The 27,710-nt window shown below is 47.0% G+C and overlaps 1 protein-coding gene across 2 annotated transcripts in view; it reads right to left on the bottom strand.

The window, feature by feature from the left end:
• Window positions 1-27,710, bottom strand: part of Clstn2 (calsyntenin 2) — a 554,741-nt gene that overhangs the window by 86,861 nt on the left and 440,170 nt on the right. For both annotated transcript variants that reach the window (XM_050157231.1, XM_050157230.1), the window contains exon 6: window positions 6,637-6,822. In XM_050157231.1, the coding sequence (XP_050013188.1) occupies window positions 6,637-6,822 (186 nt within the window). The remainder of the gene's footprint in view (window positions 1-6,636; window positions 6,823-27,710) is intronic.

Here is a 27,710-nt window from a genome sequence, read left to right as displayed (position 1 = left end):
GAAAAGGCCTTTAGCAGGGCCATCCTTGAGAAGGCGGGGGATGCAGCCTCTCCATTGACAATTCTCTGTGGGAGGTATGGGCAAACTTGATGTCATGATTCACACATGCATTTTCTAGGGATGCTGTTAGGTAAGAGGCCCCAGATTGAGGGAGCCCAGAGCCCAGGTTCCTTCCGAATCTCCTCACTCAACTGGAACAAACTTCTATACACACTTTTTGTGGAGGCAGCAAACGTGGAAACCGGTGCCCATGGAGGAAGCGACTAGACCAGGGTCACCCTGCCACATGACTAGCTAGAGACAGGTGCAGCTGTGACATGCAGATGATGTGAGCCTGACACAGCCTGGTGTCCAATGACTAGCCAGCTGAGATGATCACCCCAGTCCCAAGAGGTGCCCCTTCTCCGTACTGGTGTCTGTTCCCAGGGGAGCACACTGAGGCCACCTAAGCAGAGCTTCAGTGTCTTCCTTTCTCCCTTTTCTGTCCACAGATGTTGCCTGTTGGAGAACATGACGCATTTAGCCAGATGGTGCAGACGTCCATGGACTTAACAGATTGAATGTAGGTCTTGGTATGCTTAAACAAACTAAAGAAGATTTGTTTCCACCCAAAGTTCTTTCACCTCTTCCTCACAAAGAATTCTCTAGGAAAGCTGTGGGAAACAAGGCATGCCACTTGCAGTCATGGTGTGGCAGCAACTGCACATCCCAGTATGCTTACATTGCTCCTTTGGAATCCTTGGTGACAATTCCTGGAGCCACTAAATGTAAAGGATTTGTGTTCTTCTGTTGAGTTACAGCTGTAGTCTCAGCGCTAGGGGCTCCAAACCAGTGATGAGCTCTGCTTCCCTGGGCTCTACCAGGGTAGAATCACTGCTCTGAGCAGCAAATGGAGACAGGGCAGAATTGGGGAGATTTATGGATACAGGCCAATGATTGAGGTAAATTGGGATGTGGAGGTGTGGTTGCTTAGGTCTGTATTCTGCTGTGCATGGCCTGAATGTGGACAGGCAGTGAGTGTCCTAGCATTTCAAAGTGGGACTGTGGCAAGAGTGATGGGCACGGGGCCGTCAGAGTCCACTGCAGGGCATAGAAGGGGTGAAGTGGGAGGATCTTGAACGAGGAACTGTCCCATCTAAGATCAAGGCTCACTCTATAGTATTCTCAGAAAGACAGATGCTGAGCAACAAGCAGATGCATGGCATCGCTCCCTATCATCTCAATAAATGTGTACTCAACATCTAAGTTATGCCAGGCAATGCCATGAGGGCACAACCTTTAACCACATGGAAATGGCTTCACCATTATTGACTCAGTAAACCTTTTACTTTCTTGGAGGAACAGTTAAGTGCGTAGAACAGTTCAGGGTAGAGGTTCTTGGTAGAACCTAGCTAGGAAGGCCCTCTTCAAGTGCCTGGTGTACCATTGCACCTGGGCGATAGAAGAATGTGTGCGTGCATGACATACTTCTCTGACCCGTAATATCAACTCAACCACATGTTCGGAGAAATGAGAACCCAAGTGATGTATCATAGCAGAAAAGAAGTATTAAATGATAGTCCACAAGTCACACATATCTGGTTCATCTTTCCTGGGACAAACAGTGTTCTAGATAGAGGCTACGCTATTAGCTGGGATCTTGCCCCATCCAAGAAGAACGCTGGGTTAGGAATATAAACCTCTGTTATTTTAAGCCAATGAGATTGTGAGGCCATTTGCTGCTGCAGCGTAACCTGGCTGAGCATCTGTACTGATAATTCACAGATGCAAATGATGTAGGTAACTGTGTTTTCCATTTTGCCATCTACATGCCTGAGGTCCGAAGGCCTTGAGAATAGAAACTTGGATTTCCAGGTGGAACAAGTTGGGCTTTGGTTAACAGGTAGGTAGCCAGACTCTTGGGGTGGAGTCATGGACACCTATTTAGTTTCTGGCCATCTTGGAAAAGGCCACTGTAGGGAAAAGCCTTCTCTCAATGGAAGACAGTGGTATGGCAGTTGCTTAAGTGGCCTCTAAGGAATAATCATATTCAGAGAGAGACCACTGCCCACGCCATCATGATAAATCAGTGTGTACAGCCCTGTGCTGATTTCCTATAGATTAGAAAATTAATCTGACCCTCAACCTAATGAAGCAAAGCGCTATGAGATAAAGCTTTGGAAAGACAAAGGGGCTGCTACTCTCACCCAGGAAACACCAGCCATGATGGCTTCCTAGATGTGTGGAACGCTGAGGGCATCAGAGCCTCTGATGGTGATTCTGTGGACAAGCTCTGCTGAGCTGCAGCCTATCACAGAAAACCATGGACTCTCTTCCTTCCTCAATGCTGTTCTGCAGTTCCTTTCAACATGTCTGCCTTCCTAGGAAACAGAATTATTAGGTGTTTATGTTCTAGATGGTTCTATATTACTTTAAGGGTCACACAGCATTTAGACAAAACAAAAACATTTATTGAAGTATTCCATGTCTGATGAATCTGGAGAACATAGGGTTGGGCTATCCCACCCTGCACCGGCTTTGGGAGCTCTGGATTTTAATAGCATGCTCATACTCTGTGGCCTTTCCTTTAACAGGACCTGTCCTGGGAACTCTCGACTTACAAACAAAACAGCCGCCTTTGGCATTGTGTTCAGGAAGTGGCGGCCAGCTGCCAGGAGCCCTTGATCCTCCGAGGAACAGCCTGGCCTCTGAGTTACAAAGGGCATATGCACCAAAAAGTACTTTTGTATTTCATATAATATATAGTGACATAGGGTCACAGCGGGGAACCTTTGCTTGGGCCATTGTTAATGCCAAATTTGATTTGGCTGAGAGCTTTCCCTGAGGGCTGCTTCTTGCATGTCATCCTCAATGCAGTGCTGTGACATTTCACATCTGGAAAGACTGGTCCCGAGACAGGACCTTCATTTGAATTCCTGAAGTTGGGAAAGTTGACCACCTCTGCTAAGAACCCTGGCTTCATGTGGAGCCCGGAAGATGGGAATCAGCTTAGTCTGTATCTGGCCCACAATCTGGAGGAGACAGAGGTTCCTGGAGCAGCACTCTACTGTTCCAAGGCAGAATGGAAGCATCGCCCATGGCTAAATCTCAAGAAGTAAATGCCTGGCCGGGCGGTGGTGGCACACGCCTTGAATCCCAGCACTTAAGAGGCAGAGGCAGGCGGATCTTGAGACCAGCCTGGTCTACAAGAGCTAGTTCCAGGACAGGCTCCAAAACCACAGAGAAATCCTGTCTCGAAAAACCAAAAAAAAAAAAAAAAAAAAAAAAAAAAAAAAAAAAAAAAAAAAAAAAAAAAAAAAAAAAAAAAAGAAGCAAATGCCTGCCATGCAGTGTTTCTACAGGTCCATCTCAAGTGCTGCCACATCAGGTGCCTTTGGACGTCAGCAAGCATCAGCTACCACCCTCTTTCCCTGAATAGGGATTCACTCACTGCACCCCTTGGGCAGCCAGCCTGGCTGGGTCACCGTCCAACCACACTAACACAGAGGACGCTGCAGAGCCCCAGCTCCTACAGAAGCAACTTAGTACTGGGTGAGGGAACTGGTGACTGGTGACTGAAGGGACGGGCTTGCGAGAGAAGAGCAAAGACTTGGGAATGAGAAGAAACAAGGGAAAGGGACAAAGCGGGAGGCAGAGCGTCAGGAGAACTGAGAGGAGACTGGAATGTGGGGTTCCACAGGTGAATGCCACACTGTCCCATAAATGTCCCCTTGCTCCAGGGTTTCTGGCTTAGGGTGTGACCCCTGTCACCCACTTAGATACTGAGGCTAGTGCCTTAGATCTCTTCTCTCTTCCTTCCAACAGCTAACCACTCATCAGAATCTTGCTGATTTTGCTTCTTAGTTATCCTAAATTCATCTCTGCTGCCACTCCTCTGGTTCTGTTGCTTAGACTATGGTAATAACGTCCTAATTGCTCTCCCTGTTTCTCTCCAAAGCCAATAAAGATTTGTAGGATGAAAAGTACATGAAGGCTGGGGTTTAAAGTGTCAGGAGTTCTCTACCTGGGAACCCAACAAGCAGCCTTTCTCCCAATCTACTGAAAACACAGATGTCTGTCAGCAGCAACCACGCTACCCACAAGAGTCAGACAGTTCCATCCAGCCTCTGTGTGGGGCATGACCCAACTCCTACCTTTTCCTTAGATCCCAGAGGGCCTGACTTCTGATGTTCTACCCTCTGCTTCTGTCCAGTTTTGCTGTACTCTACTCTAGGCCAATCAGAATTAAGTCTTCTGACCTGAGGCATGACTCACCTGGCTACCATGGTTACTGGGCAGGGAATCCCATAAGAGTGGTAGGCAGTGCTACTGGGGAGGTGGCTCAAGAGAAACAGCCTTGTCTCATCCAAAGACCAGCTCTCAGGTCAGAGGAAGCACACGTGGAGAAACTGTCTCCCGAGCTGTGTTAGCCTTAGCTCTGCTCCTTTTCCCCTCAAAACACTCTCCGCACCCTCTCTATCTCCCACCTCTCCCCAGGAACATTCAAAATCAAGTCACAAGCGTGTGCCCTTGGGCCCTCGATCTTTAACAAGCCGATTCATCATTTCCTTCTAACCCAGAGCAGTTTGGGAAATGACTGTAACCTATGGTGGCCATGTGGGGTCAAGTTCACTGACACCCCAGGTGCACAGAGAATGCAAAGGGATATTCCTTCCAAGTAAGATGTCAGGTTGCATGGCTTCTGTGAACTAAGTGGAGGAAAGGGAAGGATGGAAGCCTTGTGTGAACATCGCAAATGCCTACATACCCACTTTTGAAACAGTTATTTAAAGCACTGTTTCCCCCAACCTGCCGCATGTTTCAGAGGGGCAAGCCTGCCCACAGACCTTCCCCAAAAGCCTGGTGGTATAATGAACAGGATATGCTGACTAACCAGGCTTATCTTGGTTCTAAAATATTCACTTGATTCTTTGGGCAAGGATAAAGAGTGAAAAAGATTTCCTAACGATGGTGGTGGAGGCCCTCACGGAGGCAGCACACTCAACTGTATGCAGAGCGGCCTCACTTTCCTTTGGGAAAGGTGTAGTTACTGCCAAATGCAGCCCACGGTGGGAGGAGACTTTGCCTCAGCTCCCCACAGTGAGACTGGAGAGCTGCAAGTGGGTCCTTGGATGTCCCTGCAGAGGACGAAGCAGACATGCTGTGTATCCAAGCGAGATGAAGAGCTCCATCGACACAGCAGCAACCAGTTTACGGACCCGGTAGGCTGGCTCCACCTCACGGGTATTTCGTTTCTCCTTCACAGACTCGCCGGAGAGCGGCTGTTCAGCTCTAGGGACCAGGCTGGCCACAGTAAATGCTTGACTAATGACCCTGCCGTTCAGATAGATCTGCTCTCAAACCATATCTCTCATACTTTCTATCTATGTCTACTTCGACAGTTGACATACTTTGAGTCCCCAAGTTTCCGTCTTTAGAGCCGAGTGAATATATTCTCCTTACAGTACGCATGTGAAAGCCACGTGAAGCATCATAGGCTGAGAATCACGGGATGCACACCATGGGCGTGCAGTAAAGGCAGGCTTGGTCTGAGCCACCCCCCATGGCATCCTCTTAGCAGCCCAATTTCCTATCAATACTTCCTGGCCTTCCTCCTTTCTAGAAGCCTACTCTCCCTCTCCATTAACAATTGCTTCCCTGTCTCCCTTTCTCCTCCATGTGTGTAGTGATATTTTATTGGTGTTTTAATAAATAAAGCTCGTCTGAAGGTCAGAGAGTGAAACAATCCCACCTGTCAGCCTTACAGACCAGGTAGTGGTGACACACACCTTTAATCCCAGAAGTCACGCTAGTTTGCCATAGAAACTGAGCAATAGTGGTGCACACCTTTAATCCCAGCCCTAGAAAGGAATATAAAATGGGAGGAGACAGCTCCCACTCACAGTCTCATTCTGAGATTCCTGGAGGCAGGATTGCCATTTCTGACGGAGGTAGAGGTAAAAGCCAGTGGCTGGCTGTTTTGCTTCAGGTTGAACTCCAATTTCTGTCTCCGGGTTTTAATTAATCACTCCACACATGCGTGATTATCTTTCTGCACCCACCCCCACCCTACCTGAAGCTGCTCTGCTGCGGACGGCCAGGCACAGCCTCACAGGCCTGCACCCTGAGCAGCCGCTTAGCCGCAGACACTTGGCTGAGTGTTTTGCTGTTCCTATATTAAAGCCCTTAATCATTCCATTTGCATCGGGCCTTGGAAATTATGTAGCTGCTTGGTGGAGATGAGCCAAGTGTTTTTGCAGGTGTCTGGCTCCTCTTTGTATAATGGTCTTGAGAGTAAGAAGCTCTCGAGAACCTGGCATGGCGGAAGGACCTTGAGTGTCACTTGGTTGTGTCAGAAACTCTTAACTGGATTTTGCTGTTTAATCCCCATCTCACCAGTGCAGAATTTCCGGAAGCTCTGTCGTGCTATTTGCCTAAAGCCACACGGCTGGCAACCTGACTCTGAATCAGTTGTGCTTGAGGCCAAAAGCTGAATTTTCTGACCCTTCTGCCCTAAGCAAATATCCCTCCAGGAGGGTTGATGCAGGTGGGGAAGGCTGGGTTTTCCTTCCCCTCCTCATTCTAATTAGATAAACTTCATTTGCATGTATCACTGGAAAGCTATTAATTGAACAAATTCTCCAAAGGAAAGCCTACCGCATAATTTCTGAAGGGATTTCTCGGAGTAGGTCTCCCGGTCGCAGCCCTTGCCGATGTAATTAGTCTGCAGTTCGGCGGTGACCTGGAGAGAAGACACGGCGCCATCGCACGTCTCCAGGTGGATGCTGGGGAACAAGGGCACACTCCCCGAGCCAGGCTGGTACTCAATCCGTTTGGTCCAGTCTGAAATAAACAAGAAGATTAAATCAGTTACAGTCAGTCCTGCTAGGCCACTTGTTTTGAAAAGACGAATTCGTTCCAATAAATCATTTGTTTCAACAAATAGATTAGCCAACAGTCTGAGGATAATGGAAATTTTACATTTGCCGCATTAAAGATCTCACCCCGCCCTAAGGAAACAGCAGGCGAACCAGAAGGCTATTTCCAGCTGCTCGGAGCCACAGAAGACGATACGGAATACATATATGTATCACCTTGGTCATCTACCTGCTTCTCAGTTCATGATGTATTGTGGGGAGAACAGAATGAGGCACAGAATTAAAACCCATCAGTGGTGCACGGAAAAGGCAGAAAGAAAAGCATGCGCACATCTCATCCAAGTATTGCAAGGAGACTAAGTCACTTGACCTTGAAGATGCCTGGCATTTGCTGGTGGAAGTGAATGGGGAGCACTTAGAGCTTGTGTGTCACTGTGCAATGGTGGGAGGAGGGTCTGCCAGGGACGGAAAGTGGGACCGATGGTGTGGGTGGGCTGAGGCCTGCGCTCTCTCCTTTTCCCTTTTATTTGACTTACTGGAGACATTTAGAGAGCCGCGTCTTTCCCGGTCTTCGCCATTTTATCACATTCGATGTTTATTAGGAACATATGTGTTTTATTTCCAAACAAAAGGAAGCACGGTCCTCCAAGGCTTACGCGAGGTTACAGGGGAGAGTGGAGGGAATCTCAAACATTCAGAACTGTGAGACTCAAGTCTGGGTGATCGCTCTGTCGTCACGGCTTTTCAGTGGGAAAATAATTGTGAGGTGATAAAGCATTGAAGAGAAGCAAGAATCACAATCAAAACGGCAGCACAGAAGAACAGAGCAATCACGGAGAATAAACACTGAGCGGGGTCAAGGGGGAATTGATTGACACATAATAGCAGCAATCGAAAGCCAGAGCCAGGGATCCAGAACAAAGCAAGCTTCCAGAGACTGATAACGCGTGGTCCCTGGCGGTAGTCAGAGTTCCATAATGCAAGGGTACCTCTGAGAGGCCGTCTCCCCGCTCTCCACTGTACTCAAAAGCTGCAGGGTGCGTGGAGTCAGTGCAGGATGAAAACCATGGGTGCCATGAGGTGACAAGTCCCAAGTCCTGGTCCTGTAGAACATCATTAGATGGTGTCCTTTTGCCAACTAGAAATGGAAATCTATGAAACGTCTGATGCCACCTGTATTTGTGGGGCTTTATGTCGGTGTGCAGCCACCAGGCACGTGAGTCCCTAGTGGGACACTGGCATCCATCAAAGAGATGATACACGAAGAAAGCTGGCTTTAGGGACCAGCCAGGTGGCTTCCTTTACTGATGAGCCATTTGCTTGGTGTTTCTACATGCCACATCATGCCACACATGGATGCAACAGTGAAGGAGTCAGGAGTGAAGGAGAGGGAGGTGATGAACAAGGCTGTGCCGCCTTCAGGGGAAGGGAGGCAAAGCATCTTTAGATCGAGTGCCCGCAGATGAACTTGAGGCCTGAATGCTAAGGCCTGATGTGCTCTACTTGGAGTAGTGGCAGCAAGGATCTTGGTTTGACTGGGAGTTGCTGAGCAGGTTCTAAAGGTTTCCAAGCTGCAGGCTCCACCTCATCAGCACAGCAGCGACTTTAATACAAGTTTACAGAGCTGGGGTGAGGGTCAAGTGTTACAATGTATTCCTGCATATGATCGGTTTCTGGCTGAGGTTTCCCAGTTCCGGGTAAGGAATGCCTGTTCCTAGCAGAGCCCTAACATGTTCTAGATAGCCATGTAACACAGGTTTAGTTCAGGGCTCCCACGTGAATCGGCTGCCTTAGACAGAGATTATTAAGTCACATCGTGAGTGGAAGTTGCACATCACCGTTCTGAGGGTCAACACCAGGGAACTGACAATGGGAGGTTCTGGTGAAGTAGATCTAAACCCACATGTTGAAATAAGAGCGGCGGCGGGGCTGCGTCCCCAACACCCCGGCCGCTTGGCTAGCTCATGCCCGAAATAACAACACACAAACTGTATTCATTTAACTGCTTGGCCCATGAACTCTAGCCCTTACAGGCTAATTCTCGCACCTGGACTAGCCCATTTCTAATGATGTGTGTAAGCACCCCAAGGTGCGCTTACGGGGAAGATTCTAGCCTAGTTTATCGTGGGTTGCAGCTGCCTGGGAGAGCAGAGCATGGCGGCTGTCCGGTCCCTCTGGAAGCAGGGCAGAGTCTGACCTCACTTCCTCTTCTGCCCAGAATTCTATTCTGTTTTCTCCTCCCATCTATGTTCTAAGCTATGAGGCCAAGCAGTTGGTTTAATGTTCAACCAATGAAATCAACAGATTGATATGACACTCCCACATCACCCACAAGGGAAAATATACCCAATCGCAGCCTCTAGGAGCTGAGACAAAACCATCTTATTACACCCACAAAGACCTCTGCACCCCAACTGGGGTCTAAAGTCCCAAGTCCATCCGGAGAACAAACCATAGAACAAAGGCAAGGGAAGCTTTTGTCCGAGAATCATGGAATTCTAAGAAGCCATCCACAACTAGCTAGTAATGTGTCCCAGAGACAGAAAGATTTCTGCAGCTGTGTTAGATCACGCTGTTTCCTCTACATGGTATCCCCTTCCTTCCTGCCACACCCTCCATGCATCCTTCTGAGATGTCTTATCTAGGTAGATGCCTCCATCATGTTTCTTCAGGGCTCGTCACATTCTCTTGAAGTATTAGCTCCGAGTTTGGGAGGTGACTGAACCATGTTGCAGGCCGCTGGTCCAGATACTTTCAGCTGCCAGAGAAAAGCACTCAGAATCTCCAAAGACAGTGCACGGAAACTATCCACCTGTGGCTTGTCGCCCTCAGCAACTGAGAATTCCTTAAGGGCGGGGTTGTGATGGTTACTCTTAAATTCTCCACAGCTAGCTCCGTCCACAGCAAATATTTGCCAGGAGGGTCTTGCGAAGGCTGGAGACCTCACTGCTGCAGTGGCAGCCCATCTTGAGCCCCAACCAGAGCCCAAAGCCCATCCACAACTCCCTGTTGCTGCCCCATCTGTCCCGTCTTCAGTCCTTTAGACCCATCCCTCGCCACAGCAGCACAGAATACATTTGCTTTTCTGCTTTTGGGAAAGCATTTGGTCCGTAGCTGACAATGGAGAATCTGTTTCTCTCCAAATAGGATATAGCATCAAGGAGACGGCCTGCTGTAACATGAGGGCCAGGCTCATTGGGGTTTCTCTCCCACCTGGTCCCCCAGCAGTTTAGTCCCAGAGAAAATTACACAGAGATCTCCATAAGTTATAAAACTGATTGGCCCATTAGCTCAGGTTTCTTATTAGCTCTTGTAGCTTATATTAACCCACTATTCTTATCTATGTTAGCCACATGGCTCAGTACCTTTCTCAGCAGGGCAGGTCACATCTTGCTTCTTCCATGGTCTGCACAGGACTGGGGAGGAATGGGCTTCCTTCTTCCCAGAATACTCCTGTTCTCAATTCCCCACCTCTACTTCCTGTCTGGTTTTCCTGCCTGGCTAATGGCCAATCAGTGTTTATTTAAAGCATGATTGACAGAATACAGACACTTTTCCATCACCAGCCTGCTTTCTCCCCTCCCACTCCCTAATATTCTCTTAGTGAGTTTCAAATGGTTTTGTGAAGGGGACTTTGGTGTGAGTCCAGCCGCATGAATTGACGGTCTTCAAGTGTAAAAGTCCTCCCCTGCACAGACTTTGCTCACAGAGCTCACTCCATTTATCCCATCGGCTTTGAGGCCATCTTTCTAATTTAGAGATCAGAATGGACGAGAAATCCCATCTCAGATATCACAAAACAAGAGAGCAAATAGAGCAGAAACTAAATTGTGACATAAAGCCAGTTGAAGGCTGGCCCAGCAGCCTCTGGACAGCCCCTTGGTTGGGAGGGCTGGACCCTCTTCTGGCCAGTATGGAAGCCAGGTACAAAAAAGCTTTAAATGTAGCACATTGCCAGTTGCTTTGGGGACCTCACGAGGCTTGTTTTTGAGGATTATGAGGTACAGGCAAAATTGCCACTATTCAGTAAAAGAAATCAATGATGCTTTCCAAGCCATCGTCTGTGAGAGAGTAGGGAGCTTACACAAACATCTCCAACTCCTGCAAAAAGAGGCTGAGGAGGGCTTGAGAGAGACAAAAGGAAGTCTTCACATCTGGCCTTTGCCACAAGGCATGTCTAGTCCTCCTCTTTGTCTGGCGGGTGAGAGAGCACAGTGTTTAAAAATAGGCCCCTCGGTCTAGCCCTCCTGGTATCAACCCCAGCCCTACCACCTACTATGGAACTTCAAGGAAATCATCTGCACTTCCAGAGGCTAAGTGGTTTCCGTAGATTTGCAACAACTACTCAGAGTTTAGGGAGAGGGAATTGAAAACAGGGTTTTGCACCATCAAACACAGGGGCATTTTTTGAAAGATACATTACTGTTAAGTTACCACTTATTAAATAATACACCAGGAAGTGATTATCGGTCAGTTCATCCACCAAGCACTTCTACATCGGCACTTTTATTTAATCCTCCCTGGGACCCAGCGTGGGGATGTTATTGCCTTAATTGCACAAATGAGGAAGCAGACAGCTGAAAATTGGTGTGACTTGCCCAGGGCCACACAACTCTTTTTGCAGAAGTTCCCTGCTGAGCCTGAGAATTCACCAGGAATTTTTGCAGATTCATTTTTTAAGACCTATTTGCACTGGTTTCTTAAAGGGACAATCCTGTCATTGGAAAAGGACCAAAGAGTGTGGTTGGCTTCAGCTTGACTTTGAGGCAGTTGGTAAATTCACGGTCTCTGGATTGATAAGACACACATGAGGGAAGCAGCAGCGATAACCCTCCATTCTTGGGTTTCGTGCACACCCATGATCAAAACTGAGTCTGTGAAAATGGCCGTGGTTCTCACTTCTGGCAAATCCCCAGGCTCAGTGAGGGAGATTTTGCAAAAGACTTGTGTGGCCCTGGGGAAGTCACATGAATTTTCAGCTGCGGCTTCATGAGACCTTGGGACCATTCTAATGTAGAAGACTAGAGAAATTTGGACTTGAATCTCAGCTTCTCCAAATGCAGACACGTGGCTTTAGCAAAGCCGCTGTCATTTCACAGCCTCTGTTGCTTCATCTGAAATGATTCCATCTGCTCCTTGGCTGATTATGAGCCTTGAAAGAGGCAGTGCAGCCCAAGGGCCCATCCAGGGACCTTCCCATGAGGACCTCACTGCTGGGTCACAAGCTTCCCAAATGTCTCTGAACATCCTCCCTTTAAAAAAAAATTCTTGTTGATCTGGAAAGGGTCTTAGATGCTGGTTTATAAACTGATTCAATTTTTTTTCTTAAGTGAACAGAAAGAAGTCGACTTCCTGCTGTTTTAATAACGAGGCCTAAATTACCCTGCCAGCTTTCTTGAAGATGAGAAGAGAGGCATGGCATTGGGATTTAAACTCCTTTCTGTGGATTAAGGATTTGGAAACATGATGATTTTATTAAAATTCTTGCTAAATTTAGGGCTCACACATTTACTTACTGGGAGACTAGTAACCACCTAAAAACTTCACATTCAGTGCCTCAAGTTGAAAGGAAGCAAGTCAGAGATTTCCAGGAAGCATGGGCTTTGTGGCTTCTCTACCAAGAAACTCAGGTCATTGTTACAACCTGGCCTTTGGAAATGTCACAGAAGGATGAAAAGGACAGGCACAGGCTGGCCTAGACAATCTCCTTACTTTCACTAGCGATGCATGCCTGGCCTCCCAGCCTCAGTTCTTGGCAGCTGAAGGATCATCCGGTCTTGGGGAAGATGCTAGATTCCCATAAACTGGGAATCGGCTAAGTATTGGAATAGTGGGGAGTGGGAAGGCAAGAAAGGAGCTCCCTGATAGGGCTGAACAGAAATCTTTCAGTGTTTTCCCTAAAAGAAACTTGGTGACTTGGATTTGGGCACCAAGGGTCTCGCTCTGCAACCAGGAGAAGCCACCATGGTACCAAGCATGTGGCCATCTTGTGCATCCAGACTGGGACAGTGGGTAAGGAAAACGTAGGCTTCAGGGGTTAAGTGAAAGTCAGAAGGTGAATGCTGTGAAGAGATTTAGATTTCATTTTCGAACCAAGGAGGAGACATAAAGAGGTATTTTCATGTCCCTTCTAAATATACAAAGGGGTGGGACCCTCCATCCAGCACAATTCGGTCAACTTGCAGAGTGTCATACCACTGGCAGACGACAGGACCTTTCTGTGCCCCTGTTTCTTCTGCAAAATGGGGAGAGATTGCAGCTGTTCTCATGGAGCCTTTGCGTACTGAGATGGTACCAGTTAGAAGCTTGGCATGGCTCATGGAATAACACCTACTTATATTAGCTTCTGGAAGCTGGCACCTTCTCCTGAATCCATAGGAATCTGAAGGCAGACTCTGCTATCTTTGCAACCAGCCCCCTGGAAAGGTGAGGAGCTCTATTCTCGGGTTGGGTCCTAAGAGCCCCATGAAGAAGAAGAAGCCTTAGAGGAAGCTGGGCTGGCCAGAGGGTGTGTGATTGCCTGGGAATCCTACAGCCTGTCAGAGGCCAGCTGTTGCATTGGGTTGATCTGAGCCCTAAACTAGACTTCAAAAAGCATTCCTTGCTTTTCTGAGTTGATTTTCTTTTACTACCTCATCAGCCACAGTTCTGGGTCCTCCTCTGTGGAGGCAGGAGTTATTGTCACTGAAGAGTCTGGAGTTTGGCAGGGCATGAAATGAGAGCTACTGCTTAAAAGGGCCCCTGCTTGGTTGATTGGCTAGCTGTCACTCTCTTTACATTCTTGATGATTCAAATTCCTAATGATTTTGAAACAACAGGGCCTTGGTTTCCATTTGCACAAATGATATGATTGGTCCTCTTTGCCAGCTTCCATTGGTCACATTCTGTAACCTTTCTAAGCCTTGGTTTCTTCATCTGTAGAATGGGAACACTAAATAACTGTCTCGGAGGTAGGCACCAGAGCATAGCTGCCAAGATGAGGGTTTTGAAGCCAGCCCTGGTGTGATCTCAGCTTTGCTGTTTACTCCTGGGGGCAAGTCATTTCCTTCTCTGTGTGAATTTATCCACACAAACACCTAGTTCAGAGTCAATTATGGTGTTTATATGAGATAATAAATGCCAACCACTTAGCCCTGTGCCTGATATGCATAGGCACATACATTCTGGGTGTCTGAGTGCTAAATTATTTGCCTTTCCCTTTTCCAATTAAAAACAATTACACACAGAAACCATTTAGAAAGAAACACAACACAAACTCTGTGAGCTCAATTACAAACATAAGGAGTCCCCTCTCTTACTTTATGACTGACCCTTTGCCATTTGCTATATTTTATTTTAGCAACGGCATTTTTACTACCTTTTAATTTCTACTAAAAGAGATAATTAACTACCAAAGCAGAGAAGGGGGGTGGAACGGATCTTTGTGCCGAGATCTTTGGTTAAGCCTCAGGCCATGCTCTCGCTGGTCCCTCTGTCTGGGGTTCTGGTTCTTGTCCTTCTGCTCTCAGTTCCTAGGTGACTCTGGGAAGGAAGTCTCTCAGGTTGGCCTTGGTGGAGAGTCTTCACCACCCCCACCCATCCCGTACTCCTGAGAAACAGTTATTTACCTATTTGTTTATGTCCCCGCCCCAATCTAGAGTCAGATCAGTATGTCACACATTGAGTAAGCATTCAAAACTTATCTGCAAAATAAGTGGTCATGTGTATTACTCAGGATGCATGCTCACATATGTGCATGCGTGTACACATGTGTATACTGCAATTTTTGCTGCCCAATGCCAGGAATCTATTACTATCCTTATGGTTTGACATCCCTCTAACTCTGAGTCAGCTGCTAAATGACAGGCTGTCAGGCCTTAACATGAAAGGGATTCTAGACACCCCCAATGCTGTGCATGTGTGTATGTGTGTGTGGAGGGGTGAGAGCGTGTACTAAAATTATTATAAACTGCTTTAATGTTAGAAACCTCATTGTATTCTCAACCATATTTAGTATCTTTATATATTCCCCATGAAAGGCAGAATAAGTAGCTCAAAATTTGTCTTGCTCTGATATTTTCTCCAGCTTCCAGGGAGCAGAGGGGACTTCATCCTGTCCCTGATCAACACCGTGATTACTGGCTCTTCTGTCTTAACCTGCAGATGTCACACCCATCAGCAGATACTTCTAGCTACTTTCAGTAGTGCTGGGAAACTTCAGGCAGCTTCCTGCCAAGAAGCCAGACTTTTACTAGGCCCCCTTTCCTGGCTTGTCACTGTCACCCTGAAGAACTTGTGCCACTAGAGCAGGATGTGCTGCGATGGCTGTCCCCATGTCTGCCTCACCCTGTGTGGGGGAGTGTGGGGGAAAGGGCATCTTCCAGAACAGGCTGCTCACTTGCTCTGTGCCTGGACCCAGGCCCTCACCTGCTTGCTACAGGTCTACCAAGACCAGACCCACAGTACTTCCACAAAGAAATTTCATAGTTTTTCAGTCTCATAATAGCAACAGACTGGGTTGTATCTTTGCCATTCATTCCTGTTTCTAAGAAACTTGCTTCTCTTACTGTTTCATGATGTGCTGGTCCATGGCTGATCATGAGAAACCACAGCCCTTCCCTGAAGATATCTTGAGAAGGTCGGCTTTAAATAGTACCTATCCAGATTATTTCCGAAAACCTACTTCCAAGGCCCTCAGCCCAAGCTTTAGAGCATCGCAACATTTTATGCTGTACATCCAGGGCTCCTTTAGGGCCTACTAAACCTGTACTATGGTTTAGGTGGCTCTCAAGGCCAGCGTGTCTTCACTCCAGCCTTATGGCCATCGTTTCTCACCTGGACCAATTACTATAGTAACTTCTTTACTTCTCGTTGCCCCTCTATCCTACACTACACAACATTGTCCAACTAAAAGCTCCAATTTCTTTTTCTGTGACTAGCAAGCCCAGACTTTGTTTTCTCTCCAGAATATACACACCGCACAAGTCTCATCATTGTGCTTCTCAGATTTCTGACTGTAGAATGCACAGGATGGTGGCTGGTTTTAGGATCGCCCCCCCCCCCCAAAAAAAAAAACTTTTAAAATTCTTCTTTTAACAGCCTCAGAAGATTGTAGTTGAAAAGGGTTTCTTGATGGGGAGGAGGAGGAATAAGTCATTTGAATTGGTCTTTAAAATGTTCTGAATGCATAAATAGACTTGGAAATCCCAAGTCTAGACAATATTGAGCAAGAATTTCCCTCACAGTCATGAGCTTTGGCCACAGAGGAAGATCTGAGGAAGATCCACACCTGGTGATTGAACAGGGGCTAAGGGAACTCTGTAGACTGGACACTGGCACAGTGGTGTTAGACAGCTTATCAAGGGACCCAGAGAGAGGATAGTGATGTGGAATATGTGTGATTATTTAGTGCTAGAATGCTGTGGGAGGTCTTATTCTATGGAGTAGGCTCAGCTACTTTTGACTTAGCTTGTAGCTGCTCTCCTATGGGTTAGAGGTAAGAAAATGGGCTACAACCTGTCTCCTTCTGACTTTGCCTCCCCAAACTCCAAGCTTTAAAGGAGACAGATAAGGAATCTTTTTGGGTCCTTCCCTTGAGTTTTCTCCCCACCTTGCTGTGTTCTTGTCTCATAAACTGATATTCAGTTAATAAAAAATACAAGCAAATGCTGACTTGAGTCAGGTTGGGCCTCTTAGCATCTTCTACCCTTTGATTGCATTGTCCGTCTACCATGTGATTTTCTATTCATTTATCTTTGTGATTGTGTGTGAGTGTCCTTGTGTATTCACGTGGGTGCATGTGCATGGAGAAGTCAGGGGTCAACCACAAGTATCATTCCTTAGACACTGCCACTTTGGTCTTTTGATTATTTTTATTTTTAGACAGAGGCTCTCATTGGCATAGATTTTATCAGGTGGGTTAGGCTAGCTGGCTAGGGAGCCCCAGGAATCCACCTGTCTCAGCTTTCCCAGCTCTGGGATTACAAGTGAGTTCCAGTAAGTGAAGTTACTGGGTAGTTTTTCACATGGGGTCTGGAGGTTGAACTTAGGTCCTCGTTCTTTCACGACAAGCAGTTTACCAGCTAAGCCATCTCTCCTGGGGACTGTCTGTTTACCTGTGACAGTTGACTCCACCCTCAATCGTAAATTCCAGAAGAGCATAGATTGTATCTATTTTGTTATCATTGAAATCTCAAAGTTTGGGCCAATTTCCAGAACATAGTAAGTTCTCACTAAGTATGTCAGAAATGGGTGCACGAGCTCATTAGGAAATCTCCTGTGCCTCCAGGAATCCCCTGGTCTGCTTGCTCAGGTCAAACTTTCCTCACTTTGTGCTCACTGTAACCTCCCTCATTCTAGTACTTCTGAATGGAAGATGATGCCATTCTTCTTAAGTGGCTTTGTTTTCATTTTGTTTATTACCATTCCAGGATCCACACATCTGTGCACAGACCTTAGGTAGGTTCTACAGCGGCTCAGATGTGCACCACAGTCAGAGCAGCCACTGGCCTTCCATATGCTGGACAAGGGAACCATTCTGGTCTGCACAGATCCCTCATGCTAGGACGAGTGTTCCAGTTCTCCAATAGTGTGCACTCTTGTGAGTGTGGGCGCCACCTCATTCAGTGCCCAACAGCTCTTTCCTTCCTTTCTCTCTGGTTCCATGCCCATTGGAGGGCAGTTAACAAGCAACTAACACTGAAGGACCCATAGAGTATTCAGAGTATTTCGAAAATAGGACCTTCAGATTTCCTCTCCCCCACCCTCGGAATCATTCACCTCCACCTTCGTACTTCTCCAATAGTATTGGTTTGATGTCAAAGAGATCCAGACAGTGCAGAGCAGCCCCGATGAAAGATACTCCTCCCAAAGGGGAAATCATTAACTCAGCCAACCAGGGTACTTTCTCATGGATTTATAGAAATGCTTCTCTCTCATGCCCAATAAACATGAACATTTTCCAGGCAATTTTCTTTTCTTGGGAAAAATGCATTATTGGTGTAAGATGGAGCATCTGTTCTTTGAGAATATTTACTTTTATGTTTCCAAATAGCATTTCCAACTGGAGAGGATGACTTTCCATGCATGCATCTTCAGTCCTTTTGAAAGATACTTAGTGTATATTTTGCCACATCCTAGTCATATAAATCTCATTCGTCTATCAGTTGCACATAGCTTCAAAAGTTAATTTTACACAAAAGAACCTTGACTCCAGGTGGCCCAAGAACAAGGGACTTAACATTTCACCGGACAGTATTCTCAAGTTAGAATCAAATTCTCACATCTTTGGGAAATATGGCCCAAGTCACAGTCTATACGGAGACCCCAGTGTTCATGCGTGTGATGCTGGGGGGAGTTGTACTGCTGGGTGATGCAGTTTTTTCACTGCAGGGGGCAGCACTGAGTCACCAGAAAAGGGTGGGGAGGTCCTTGGTAACATGTGACTCAAGTTTCAAAGCCTTTAGATTTTGGCCTAAGCCATCATGCACTCCTGAGAGAGTGAAAGTGAGAAGACTGTAGAGCAATAGTCATGCATACTGGTGCATAAAAAGAAAACTAGACCCGGGCTAGTGCCTGCCAATCACAGGCCTACAGGACACTGCCGAATGTATTTGCATACTCCTTTGTGACGCAGTGTTAGGGAACTGGTGAGGTTCTATGTTATGGGAGATACATATGCCACGAAGCAAGAAAGAACATAAGGTTTACATGGCTGAATAAAGGGAGAATTCACAATGATGATAATACTGCATTATTAGGTTATGGGTATTTTATTATTACCGCTATCATTAATATTCTTTTATTTTTGTGAAATTGTGTTTATGATTGTGTAGTTATATGTGTGTGTGAATGAGGACTCAGGTGTGTCACAGTGCCTGTGGCGATCAAAGGACAACCTCATGTTACTTTCGCTTTGTACCACTTCTGAGGTTTTGCTGCTCTGTCCTCCAGGCTCTCTGGCTTGCAAGCTCTCAGGGACTCTCCCATGTCTACCCTTCATCTCCCTACAGGAACACTACAGTACAAACCTGGGCCCTACCATTTCCCAGTATACAGGTTCTGGAGATCAAAATCCAGTTCACACTTGCACAGCACTATCTTTAACTACTGAACCATCTCCCCTGCCCAATTGTGGGAAAATTCTGTTGTGGTTATACTCTACGATTTTTTTTAATCTTTTAAAAATGATCATAAACTCTATAGCTAAAATAGTAGCATTAAAAGTCACAATGGCCCAAATGCCACTTGGATGTTTCCTCCAGAATGCAGAGTGTGTAGATTCACCTGAGAAACAACGCTCTCCTAAGCCCAGGGGTATCTGTTCTGTCTTTGTCACAAGGCCTGGCTGGCATATGTGAATGCCACTAATGCATCTCACACAGAGTACTTGGGGATTCTGCATTGTAGGTTTTATGCTCAGTTTGGATGCTAGCGAGCTGAAGTTCCAACACCTTAGAGGCTGAGAGGGAGCAACATACTGTCAGCATTTGCTTCTGGCTTGCAGCCTGGAAAAAAAGCTGGTTTGCTCAAGAAGTTCATGGCACGTGGGGGATCCTGTGTCATCATTCAAGCCTCCTAGCCAGCAGACAAGGCAAGTCCCAGTCCTAGGTCTATGTGAACTTGGCTACTATGACCTAGGGATTTGGAATCTCAGGCTGGAGACAGACACTGATGTATCTGGGACACAGAGGATATCAAAGCCACCCCGGCATCTGTCCTCCAGCAGAGGCCTTGATACTAAAGCCAGACAAGTAAAGCTTGTTTTAAACTGTGCCTAGTGCAAGGTGAATAGGTCACTGTGGCAACACCCTCCATAAAAGATTAAGGGTTTTGTTAAGAGACTGGGTTAAGGCTGGAAGGAACAAATCAGGACTCACAGGACTCAATCAGCCATCAGGACTGTGGGTTATCATAAGTTGGGTCAACTTTCATCTTTCTCACACATAGGCCCCTCTTACATGCTCCCATTTCCCTCTTAGCTCCCCACCATGCTGTGATACAGCATAAGACCTTCTTCGCCAAACGCCAACCTGATGCTGGAGTCCTGCTCTGGCACTTTTCCTACTCTAGAACTGTGTGTAAATATAAGCCTTTGTTCTTTACTGCTTATCCAGCCTCAAGTACTTGAATATAGCTACACGACATAGGCTAAGACAGGCAGGGGAAGGGATCCTTCCTGTTGAGGGCTGTCTGGTCTTTGGGGACCAGGAGAACTTGCTCATCATGTTCAGCTCCTCACAGGATCCTTCTGAAAAGTTCTGGAAGTTCGCCTTCATTATCTATCTACATCAGAAGCTCCACTGAAAACTAACAGGCAGTAACTTTCCCCAAAATCTTCAACTATATTGAGGACGTCTGTCTCCTTCTGCCATAAAGCAAGATGTATTAAGAAGATGGAAACAAATTTCTAGACGGCACAGCAGTTAATCAGCAGCTCTCCTTGTGTGTTCTCTCCACTCTTCCCATTGCAGCAACTTCCCCAACCCCTCAGGGCACCCAGACAACTTCATTCACCTCTATAGCCCAGTTGCCGTTCCATCCAGAAAGCCCGTGAGAAGGCTTTCTGATGCTGGCCACTTCCCCCAGACAGCTGAGCAATGGAACAAACATCTTTCATCTCAGCTATCGATGGCCACTCTATATTACAGTAGCCTGACCACTTGCTTGCCCTCCCCTCCACACTGCAGCTCAGGGTTCGCAGGGTTTCATCACTAGCTGGTCTTAAGCAAACTCCGGGGATGTTTTTATTGAGTTTTGGGAGCTTTCTAACGGATCCAGGACCATAGTTGTCCCATTGCAGAGTAGGGTGGCATCAGAATCCCTGTAGGTCATTTCACCCATCAATGCAAATCCAGAGTTCTCTCCTTCTACCAAGAGCTCCACGTGGTAAATGTGGGGGGAATTGGGGCTATTCTACCAACTTTGGAGATGAAGACAGTATAGGAAGAAGAAGAGGGGCAGCCTGCTTTGTGGGTCACATTTATCAGGAACCTTAGTCTGGCTGGTGCACAGACAACATGGCGCTAAAGCTGGGTGGGCTATCTACAAACTTGACAACAGAGAGCAAGAAGAAAGCAAATGTTCTTTGCTATATTTCTTATGCAAGCCATCAACACATATATATCCATCTAAGGAAGACATTGGCAGGAGGCTCATTACACCCTGGGACACTTAAGGCTGAGATGTCCAAGGCTGTACAGTCAGCGAGCTGTACCAAGAGACTGACCAGACTCCCCAGATACATTAGTGGCTTCTGTCATTCTCTGCATTCATTTCCCTTACTACCAGTATTAGCATAGTCATTCCCAGATGGCAGGTACAGTTCTTTCTTGTGACAGCCTCCTGCTAAGTGCTACTATTAGCCTTATTTGGTGGACATCACACTCGAGGGCCCAGAGAGACTGACTTGTCCAATGTTCTGCAGTCAAGGTGTGGTAGGCCCTGCACTTGAACCCAGGTTTTTCCGACTTAAGAGACAGCACTCTAACTCTATTCTTGCTTTCTTTAAAGTGACATCCCAGGGACTATAGCTAGAAAGAAAGAACTTGTAACTTAAGTCAGTAGAAAGCACAGTCTGCTGGCTATGTGGCTCAGCCAGGTTCATGAACAGGGAAGGTAGAGCGCACAGATTCTAATGGGGGGAAATTGTTTCAGCCATGGTTCCTCCTCCTCTTAGCATCTCCCAAGTGTATCCTTGCAAAAGCTGGCTTCCCTTTGTATTCCCAACAGGTAACCTAAGAAGGATGAGAGAAATCTGTGCCTTTAGTACTGTGTGGATTGTATAACAAGCTGTGGGCTTGTATGAAGGAGTACACCCCTCCCCCAGTTCTGCAAGGCTGCCTTGTGCAGTGATACAATGGATGGTTTTAAGTGTAGACATTTTGTCTGCACAGCTCTGCTCCAGAGCTCCAAAGACAACTGTGCCCTGCATTTGTTTTGGAAGCCTCGGAGATAAACAGTCTGGGGAGCCTAGTGTCCACACACACAGATAACACTAGGCTGGATATTGTGAACTATGGAAAATCTTAGCCTCACTGTCCTCATCTCTAAAATGTGTAGGCAGGATGTGGTGACGATCACATGGGTCCTCAGCCAGCACTTGGCAAATGGCGATTGCTCGGACAGCAGTAACTCTCATTATAGCCTTTAATACTGTGTGGATTGTGGTCATTCCCCCTCCCCCCAGGGCCGAGATCCTCGGCCCATTTCCTTCAAACTCAGAGGCCAGGTGGAATATGGCTCGAGCACGGTGCTTTGATCCAGCAGGTCTTTAAACACATTAGGACGCCACCGAGTAGGTAAATCAGCATCCCATACAGAGCCATTTGTTGCCCCTTAATGATCGGCTATGTCAGAGATGTCAAAACAGGTCGTTATTCACAGTGGAGTGCCCCACGAGGCCCGCAGCCAGAGCAAGCTGCTGGCCTGGCAGCGCTCAGCAAATGCGAAGCTCACGGTCACCCCGCAGCAGCCAGCAGGGCTTGGGCCTTCGGGATAGCTTTGCTAGTTGTTTGGAACAAAATGACCCATTGTGGTTTTAAAAATCAGAGCAAAGGGAACCCAAATCAAAGCAGTGCTGTCTGCTGAGCCTGCTGTGTGGTTCTGCAAGGTCCCCCATAGGTACTTTCTATTTAACCTCTGAGAGTTTACACAAAAGGAAGCCAAGGTCAAGTGGGAGTAACCTTCCCAGTTCCCAGTGAAGCTGGGACTGAAAATTGGGGTCCCCTTCTCTGGGACAGTGCTGTTTTCCCACTGTCTCCCTTTGGTGCTAGTCTGCACCCCAACATGTGGGCCATGCTGCTCAGTCCACACAGTCTGGCTGTGTTCTGTGAGGTGTGTTCGTTTGTAGGGCATCACTTACTTCCTCAGCTTTAATCATAGCGTTGCTTGCACAGTGGCTTAAATTTTGTGAAGTATTTCTACATGGTGACCTCTTTTGGTCCTGACAATCCCACAAAAGATAGTTTGGCCAAAAATTATGATTCAAAATTTATGGTTGTAAAAAACAAATCTAGGTCAGAGGAACGGCTGAAACAAATCCTGTGGCCGTATGGGAGTGACGGTAATCTTAGAGTCCAGTCTGCATTCCGGGCCCAGCTCGGTAATCAATGGCTTGTGCTTGACCCCTGCACCCCTCCACCTTCTAGGGCTCTGGGGCTTTTCCATGTGGGGATTAGGGTGCATTGCTTGGAAAGGGAGGAACAGGGATGGACTCAGAGGAAGATGTGCAAAGAGTGAAGGTCGGATGGAGATGAATTGGGAGGGGCCGTGAGGAGAGAGGTTATGGGCCCAAAGGGGAGAGTGAGGAGGGCAAGGGAAGCCCGAGGGCAGAGGAGTCAGAGGCAAGGACTAGAGAATAAAAAAATGTATTACCTGGAGATGAACCTCAAATAAGCCCGGTATGACCACGCTCAACGGAAAGGAAGATAGGGAATTTTCATGTCGCATTCTCTTTGACGGGAAGGTGACATCTTTTTGTTCCACTCAGGACCAGCATCTTTGTATTTGAAGCTTAGTCTCCAAGTTCCAGGTTCACTCTGTGTCCTCTGGCTTGTGAGATAACCAGAGGCAACTTTTGGTTTAGGCAGACAGTATCTGAGATATAGGCCATCTGCAAGCATGGGTTTGTTTCTGAATGAGCTGCTACAGCAGCTTCTTGATAAAAAGGTGAGCTGGGTAGGGCAGAGAGAGGAGCCAGCCCCACTGCGGTGGACAGTTCTTAGGTACCGTTCCATTGAATTCTAGCTAGCTTCCCACACAAGTCTCAGCATCATTTTGTGGAGTAACTGGGAGGCTAACATGCTGCCTGGTGATGCCCGGGTCATGTCTGTCTTCTAAGATTTCAAAACTGCCTTCCTAAAGCTGGCAATAGCCTTTCTTGGGAATCGCCAGCCTCTTTTCCCAGCCTCCTTCATACTCCCTGCACTCCACTATGCTTTTGAATTGATAAATCGGAATTTGAATTCCATCCTTGCTATTTAGCAGCTGTTGAGTTGGAGTAAATCTCTCTTTAGCCCATTTTCCTATCTGTAAAATGGAATAGAATTGCTTATGTCACAGGATTGTTCCTGTCTTCTGTGCAGCCATACTTGAACTGACTAATTTCTAATCTTTTGCCTTTGTACACTATGTCCATCTGGTGCCCTGGTCTTTCTAGACTATACTAGACAACACAGTAGACCACTTCTTCCAAATGTGGCAATGAACATTAACAGCTTCATGAAGGGGTCATGAAGCTTCACCTCCCACCCTATGGACTTGAAGAAGAATATTGAGATTTTGAGGGGCATTTGATCTCTATCATGAGTTCCATTGTTTCAGAGCGTCTGTATGTAATCTGAAAGGAGTAGAACTGTGTCCCAGGGAACACTTTGACACCAAGACTTGAACTTCTTACAATACCCAAGAAAAAAAATATTCTTTTTTATTTTTTGTAAACATTTAAACATAAAAATATATTATTTTAGCTAATGGTTCCGTTAAAAACAAGTGGTTTCCTCAATTGACCTATGGGCTACAGTTTTCTAAAGCCTGGCTTACTCTCTTATCACTGAAGAAGGAATTTTCATTTTAAAACAATTTATTTATTTTTATTTGATGAGAATTGATCGGTGTTTCTGCCTGCATGTGTGAGGGTTTCAGATCCTGTGGAATTGGAGTTACAGACAGTTGTAAGCTGTTATATGGGTGCTGGGAATTGAACTCTGGTCCTCTGGAAGAGCACTCAATGTTCTTAACCACTACTCCAACAAGACAGCAAAGGAGAGGCTGGGAGCATTCCTTCGCCCCATGTTCCTGCCAGAGCCCTGCAGATCTGTAGTCTGTCATCACCACCCACTCCACCTTCTCCGCCCTGAACAAGTCGGCTCCAGGAGCAGATCTGGACATCCCGCTGAGGCTGTCAGCCATCATTTTAAATCAGTGCCCTTCAGAAAATAAAATCTCAGCCAACTCTTCAGTGTTAATCTGACTTTTGGAAGGGGCAGAGAGGAAGCCAGCTGGCCTCTCGTCTGGGATTTGTTCTCCCATGTTTGGCCCCATGGGGAAACTCTAGCCACAGATGCCTGACAGGGGTTTGAGTCATATTCTTGAGAAGGTTTTGGAGGAGCATCCTTTAATCCAGACACATCCAACTGCAACTTTGCCCCCTTCGGTTATGGAACCTTAGGATAAGACTCTAAATCTAACCTCCCTTTTTTAAAAAATGCCAAGCATTTTAAATTGGTTTTAAGATAAATAGTTGGCATTAGCAAAGCACACGCAGAAATAATCATTCTTTTTAGTTTTTCCCCATTCAATCAATCTTCACCTAGACAGCTGGTGATGGCATTCCTCCCCGAGCTCTGTGCTAAGTCCACCGAGGCAGGAAAGTCTCCGGGGCTTCTCATTGCCCACAGAGTGACGATGAAGTCTTTCCTCCATGATCTTGGCCCCTTTGGCCAGTGTGGCCTTCCTCCTCTGTGCTTGCCACCCTGCAGTTCCTTCCGCTCTCCTAACACTTGGTAGGGTCTGTAATACCCTTCTCGTCTATGTTCATTAACTGTACCATGATCTAGACTTGGGCCGGCTGTGGCTTCCCAAGGACTCCTGCCTGTTTCAAGCACAGTATCTCATTTGCACTTCCAGAGGTCCCAACACCACGTCTTTCAGTCTGAGTGTGCCACTGTTTCCTCTGCCAGGAGTTCTGTTAGGTCACATCTAGGTAGGGCTTTGTGGGCCCTGCCTTCGACACACAGAGGGTCTCTATGACGAGGGTACTGTTTGGTGGCCAGGGAAATGTTCACTCTAAGAGCATCTCCTGAATTGTAGTATATATGCAAGCTCCAGTTCTCTCTAACAGTAGGAGCATTGATACCAACCAGCAGCTTGCCTGCCGTAATGTTTTCAATTCAAATGTTACAGACTCTGTGGCCTTGACGGTGTCATCTGCATGATCTTCTTATTCAAAATGAAGTCTATGCATCTGCATTCCCCGGAGCCTATCCAGTCTTGTTAAGTCTTGGTCTGCATTTTAGCAAGGCCCCTGACTGATTTGTAGGGACAATCAGGTTTAAGAAATGCTCCCCAAAAGACGTCATGCTTCCTTCCCTATGCATGCCCGGTGAAGCATCTGGGGTGATTTGATGCACCCACAGAATCATTTAAATGTAGAGAACACAGAAGCAGTGAGTGTCAACTACATGACTACATCTCGTTCTCGCCCCCAACCCCCTTTTTTGATTGTCTTTTTTGAAACAGGGTTTGTCTGTGTAACAGCCCAAGCTATCCTGGAACTCCCTTTGTAGACCAGGATGGCCTTGAACTCACAGAGATCTGCCCACCTCTGCCTCCCAAGTGCTTGGATTAAAGGCATGTGCCACCATCTCCTGGCTCTTTTCTTTTTATAGAAATGGGATGTGCCATTGTGAAGGTTTGAAGAAAAGGTGTTGTTTGGGCCCATGGAGAAACTTGCAACCGAGTCCCGTGAACTGCTGAGTGAGGCCTGCCTAACTTCCTGAAGTCCTCTGCTCAAGGCTGAGGGAGTTTCTCGAGGATTAGAGAGCTGACTCTGCAATCCGGGAAGGCCAGACCCACTTGTCTGCTTGTCTAGGTCAATTACAAGTCCAGGGAAGAAATAGTAAAGGCCACCAGGAAGGTCCATCTCCTCCTGTCTTTTATAAGAGGATCATTTTGCATGGAGGGACAGTGAGTAGTGGGGTTTGGGTCTCATCTGGCAGGATCAGGTACAAATGATAAATCCTAGCATGCGTTACCAAGAGTAGCAGCCAGAGACTCGGTGTGTTTATTTGATTCATTTGTATCAAGGAGGTGGGTTTATTGTAAGCAGCTGAACAAAAGGGCAGGTTCAGCTTGGGGGGGGGGGATCTCTTTCCGGGAGCAGTGTCAGTAAATATCGGGAAGAGGAGGCTTCTGCTGGCACTTTCTTCATACATTGTCAGCATCTGCGCCAGGTCATGGAGCAGGGGGAGGTTTTGCCATTCCCGGGAGTGGGGTCCTGGGGTCCTTGACATGGCTGTGCTCTTGTCAACAGCACACATTGACACAGGAGGGCATCTGCTCCCCAGAGGCGTGGATCCTGTTCCATGGTCCTTGAACACCTGAGTCAGCTGACAGAATTGCACCCAAGAGTAAGAGGGAAGTGACTGCGATCCAGACACCTTGCAGGAGAGGCATGACGCCAGCCTGCCTTTGCCCTCTGAGGAGCTACGTATGCACTTCTTCGCTGACTTCATCCTATAACTGGATGTACCTCTAAGCATAATGGTCTCAAACTGTTGAGCACAACAAAGACACAGTTTATGTTTTGAGGTCCCCTCCTCCCTGCTCAAATGTGCTGACCCCCATAGTGAGCTGTCACCTGTCACTTGTCAGTGTTCCTGCCTCAGAGTTGCTCTCAAGAGCAAGACAGACAAGCATGCTTGGTACCTTGGGGTCACGTGTTGCCTTCAAATCCTTCCTTCCTTCTCTTGCTGCTGGCTGGATCCCTGATAAACCCCCTCCACCCCCTGGGGAGTGAAGCTAGCAAGTGAGTCTTTGGTCTGTGTGTAAGTGGTATGTCAGAAACTGCGAGAAGAACGGTTCTGCCCTCAAGGAGCTCGTGTGCTTTCTGAGAAGACAAGACCAATCCACAGAAAGGAGACAGGAGCTGGAAAACCACAGTCTGAAGAGACCACACATTTGCTAAGGTGTGGAATAAAGGTGTGACAGGGTCAGTGTCTTACATACAGGTGAATAAGGCCAGGGCCAGGTGAGCAAGGCAAGGGCCTTCATGTGGGAGGGGTTATTTGTGACAGAAATCAGGGGCCACTACTCTGGACCATCACTGGAGTCTGAGAGCAGATTCCTTGTGGGCTCAGGGAGATTCCAGCTAGG

Source organism: Alexandromys fortis, unplaced genomic scaffold, assembly GCF_014885135.2.
Source record: "Alexandromys fortis isolate MF-2015 unplaced genomic scaffold, M_Fortis_MF-2015_v1.1 scaffold_85, whole genome shotgun sequence".
Lineage (NCBI taxonomy): Eukaryota > Metazoa > Chordata > Mammalia > Rodentia > Cricetidae > Alexandromys > Alexandromys fortis.
The sequence above is the reverse complement of the archived record's forward strand: the minus strand, read 5'-3'. Positions and strand labels throughout refer to the sequence as shown.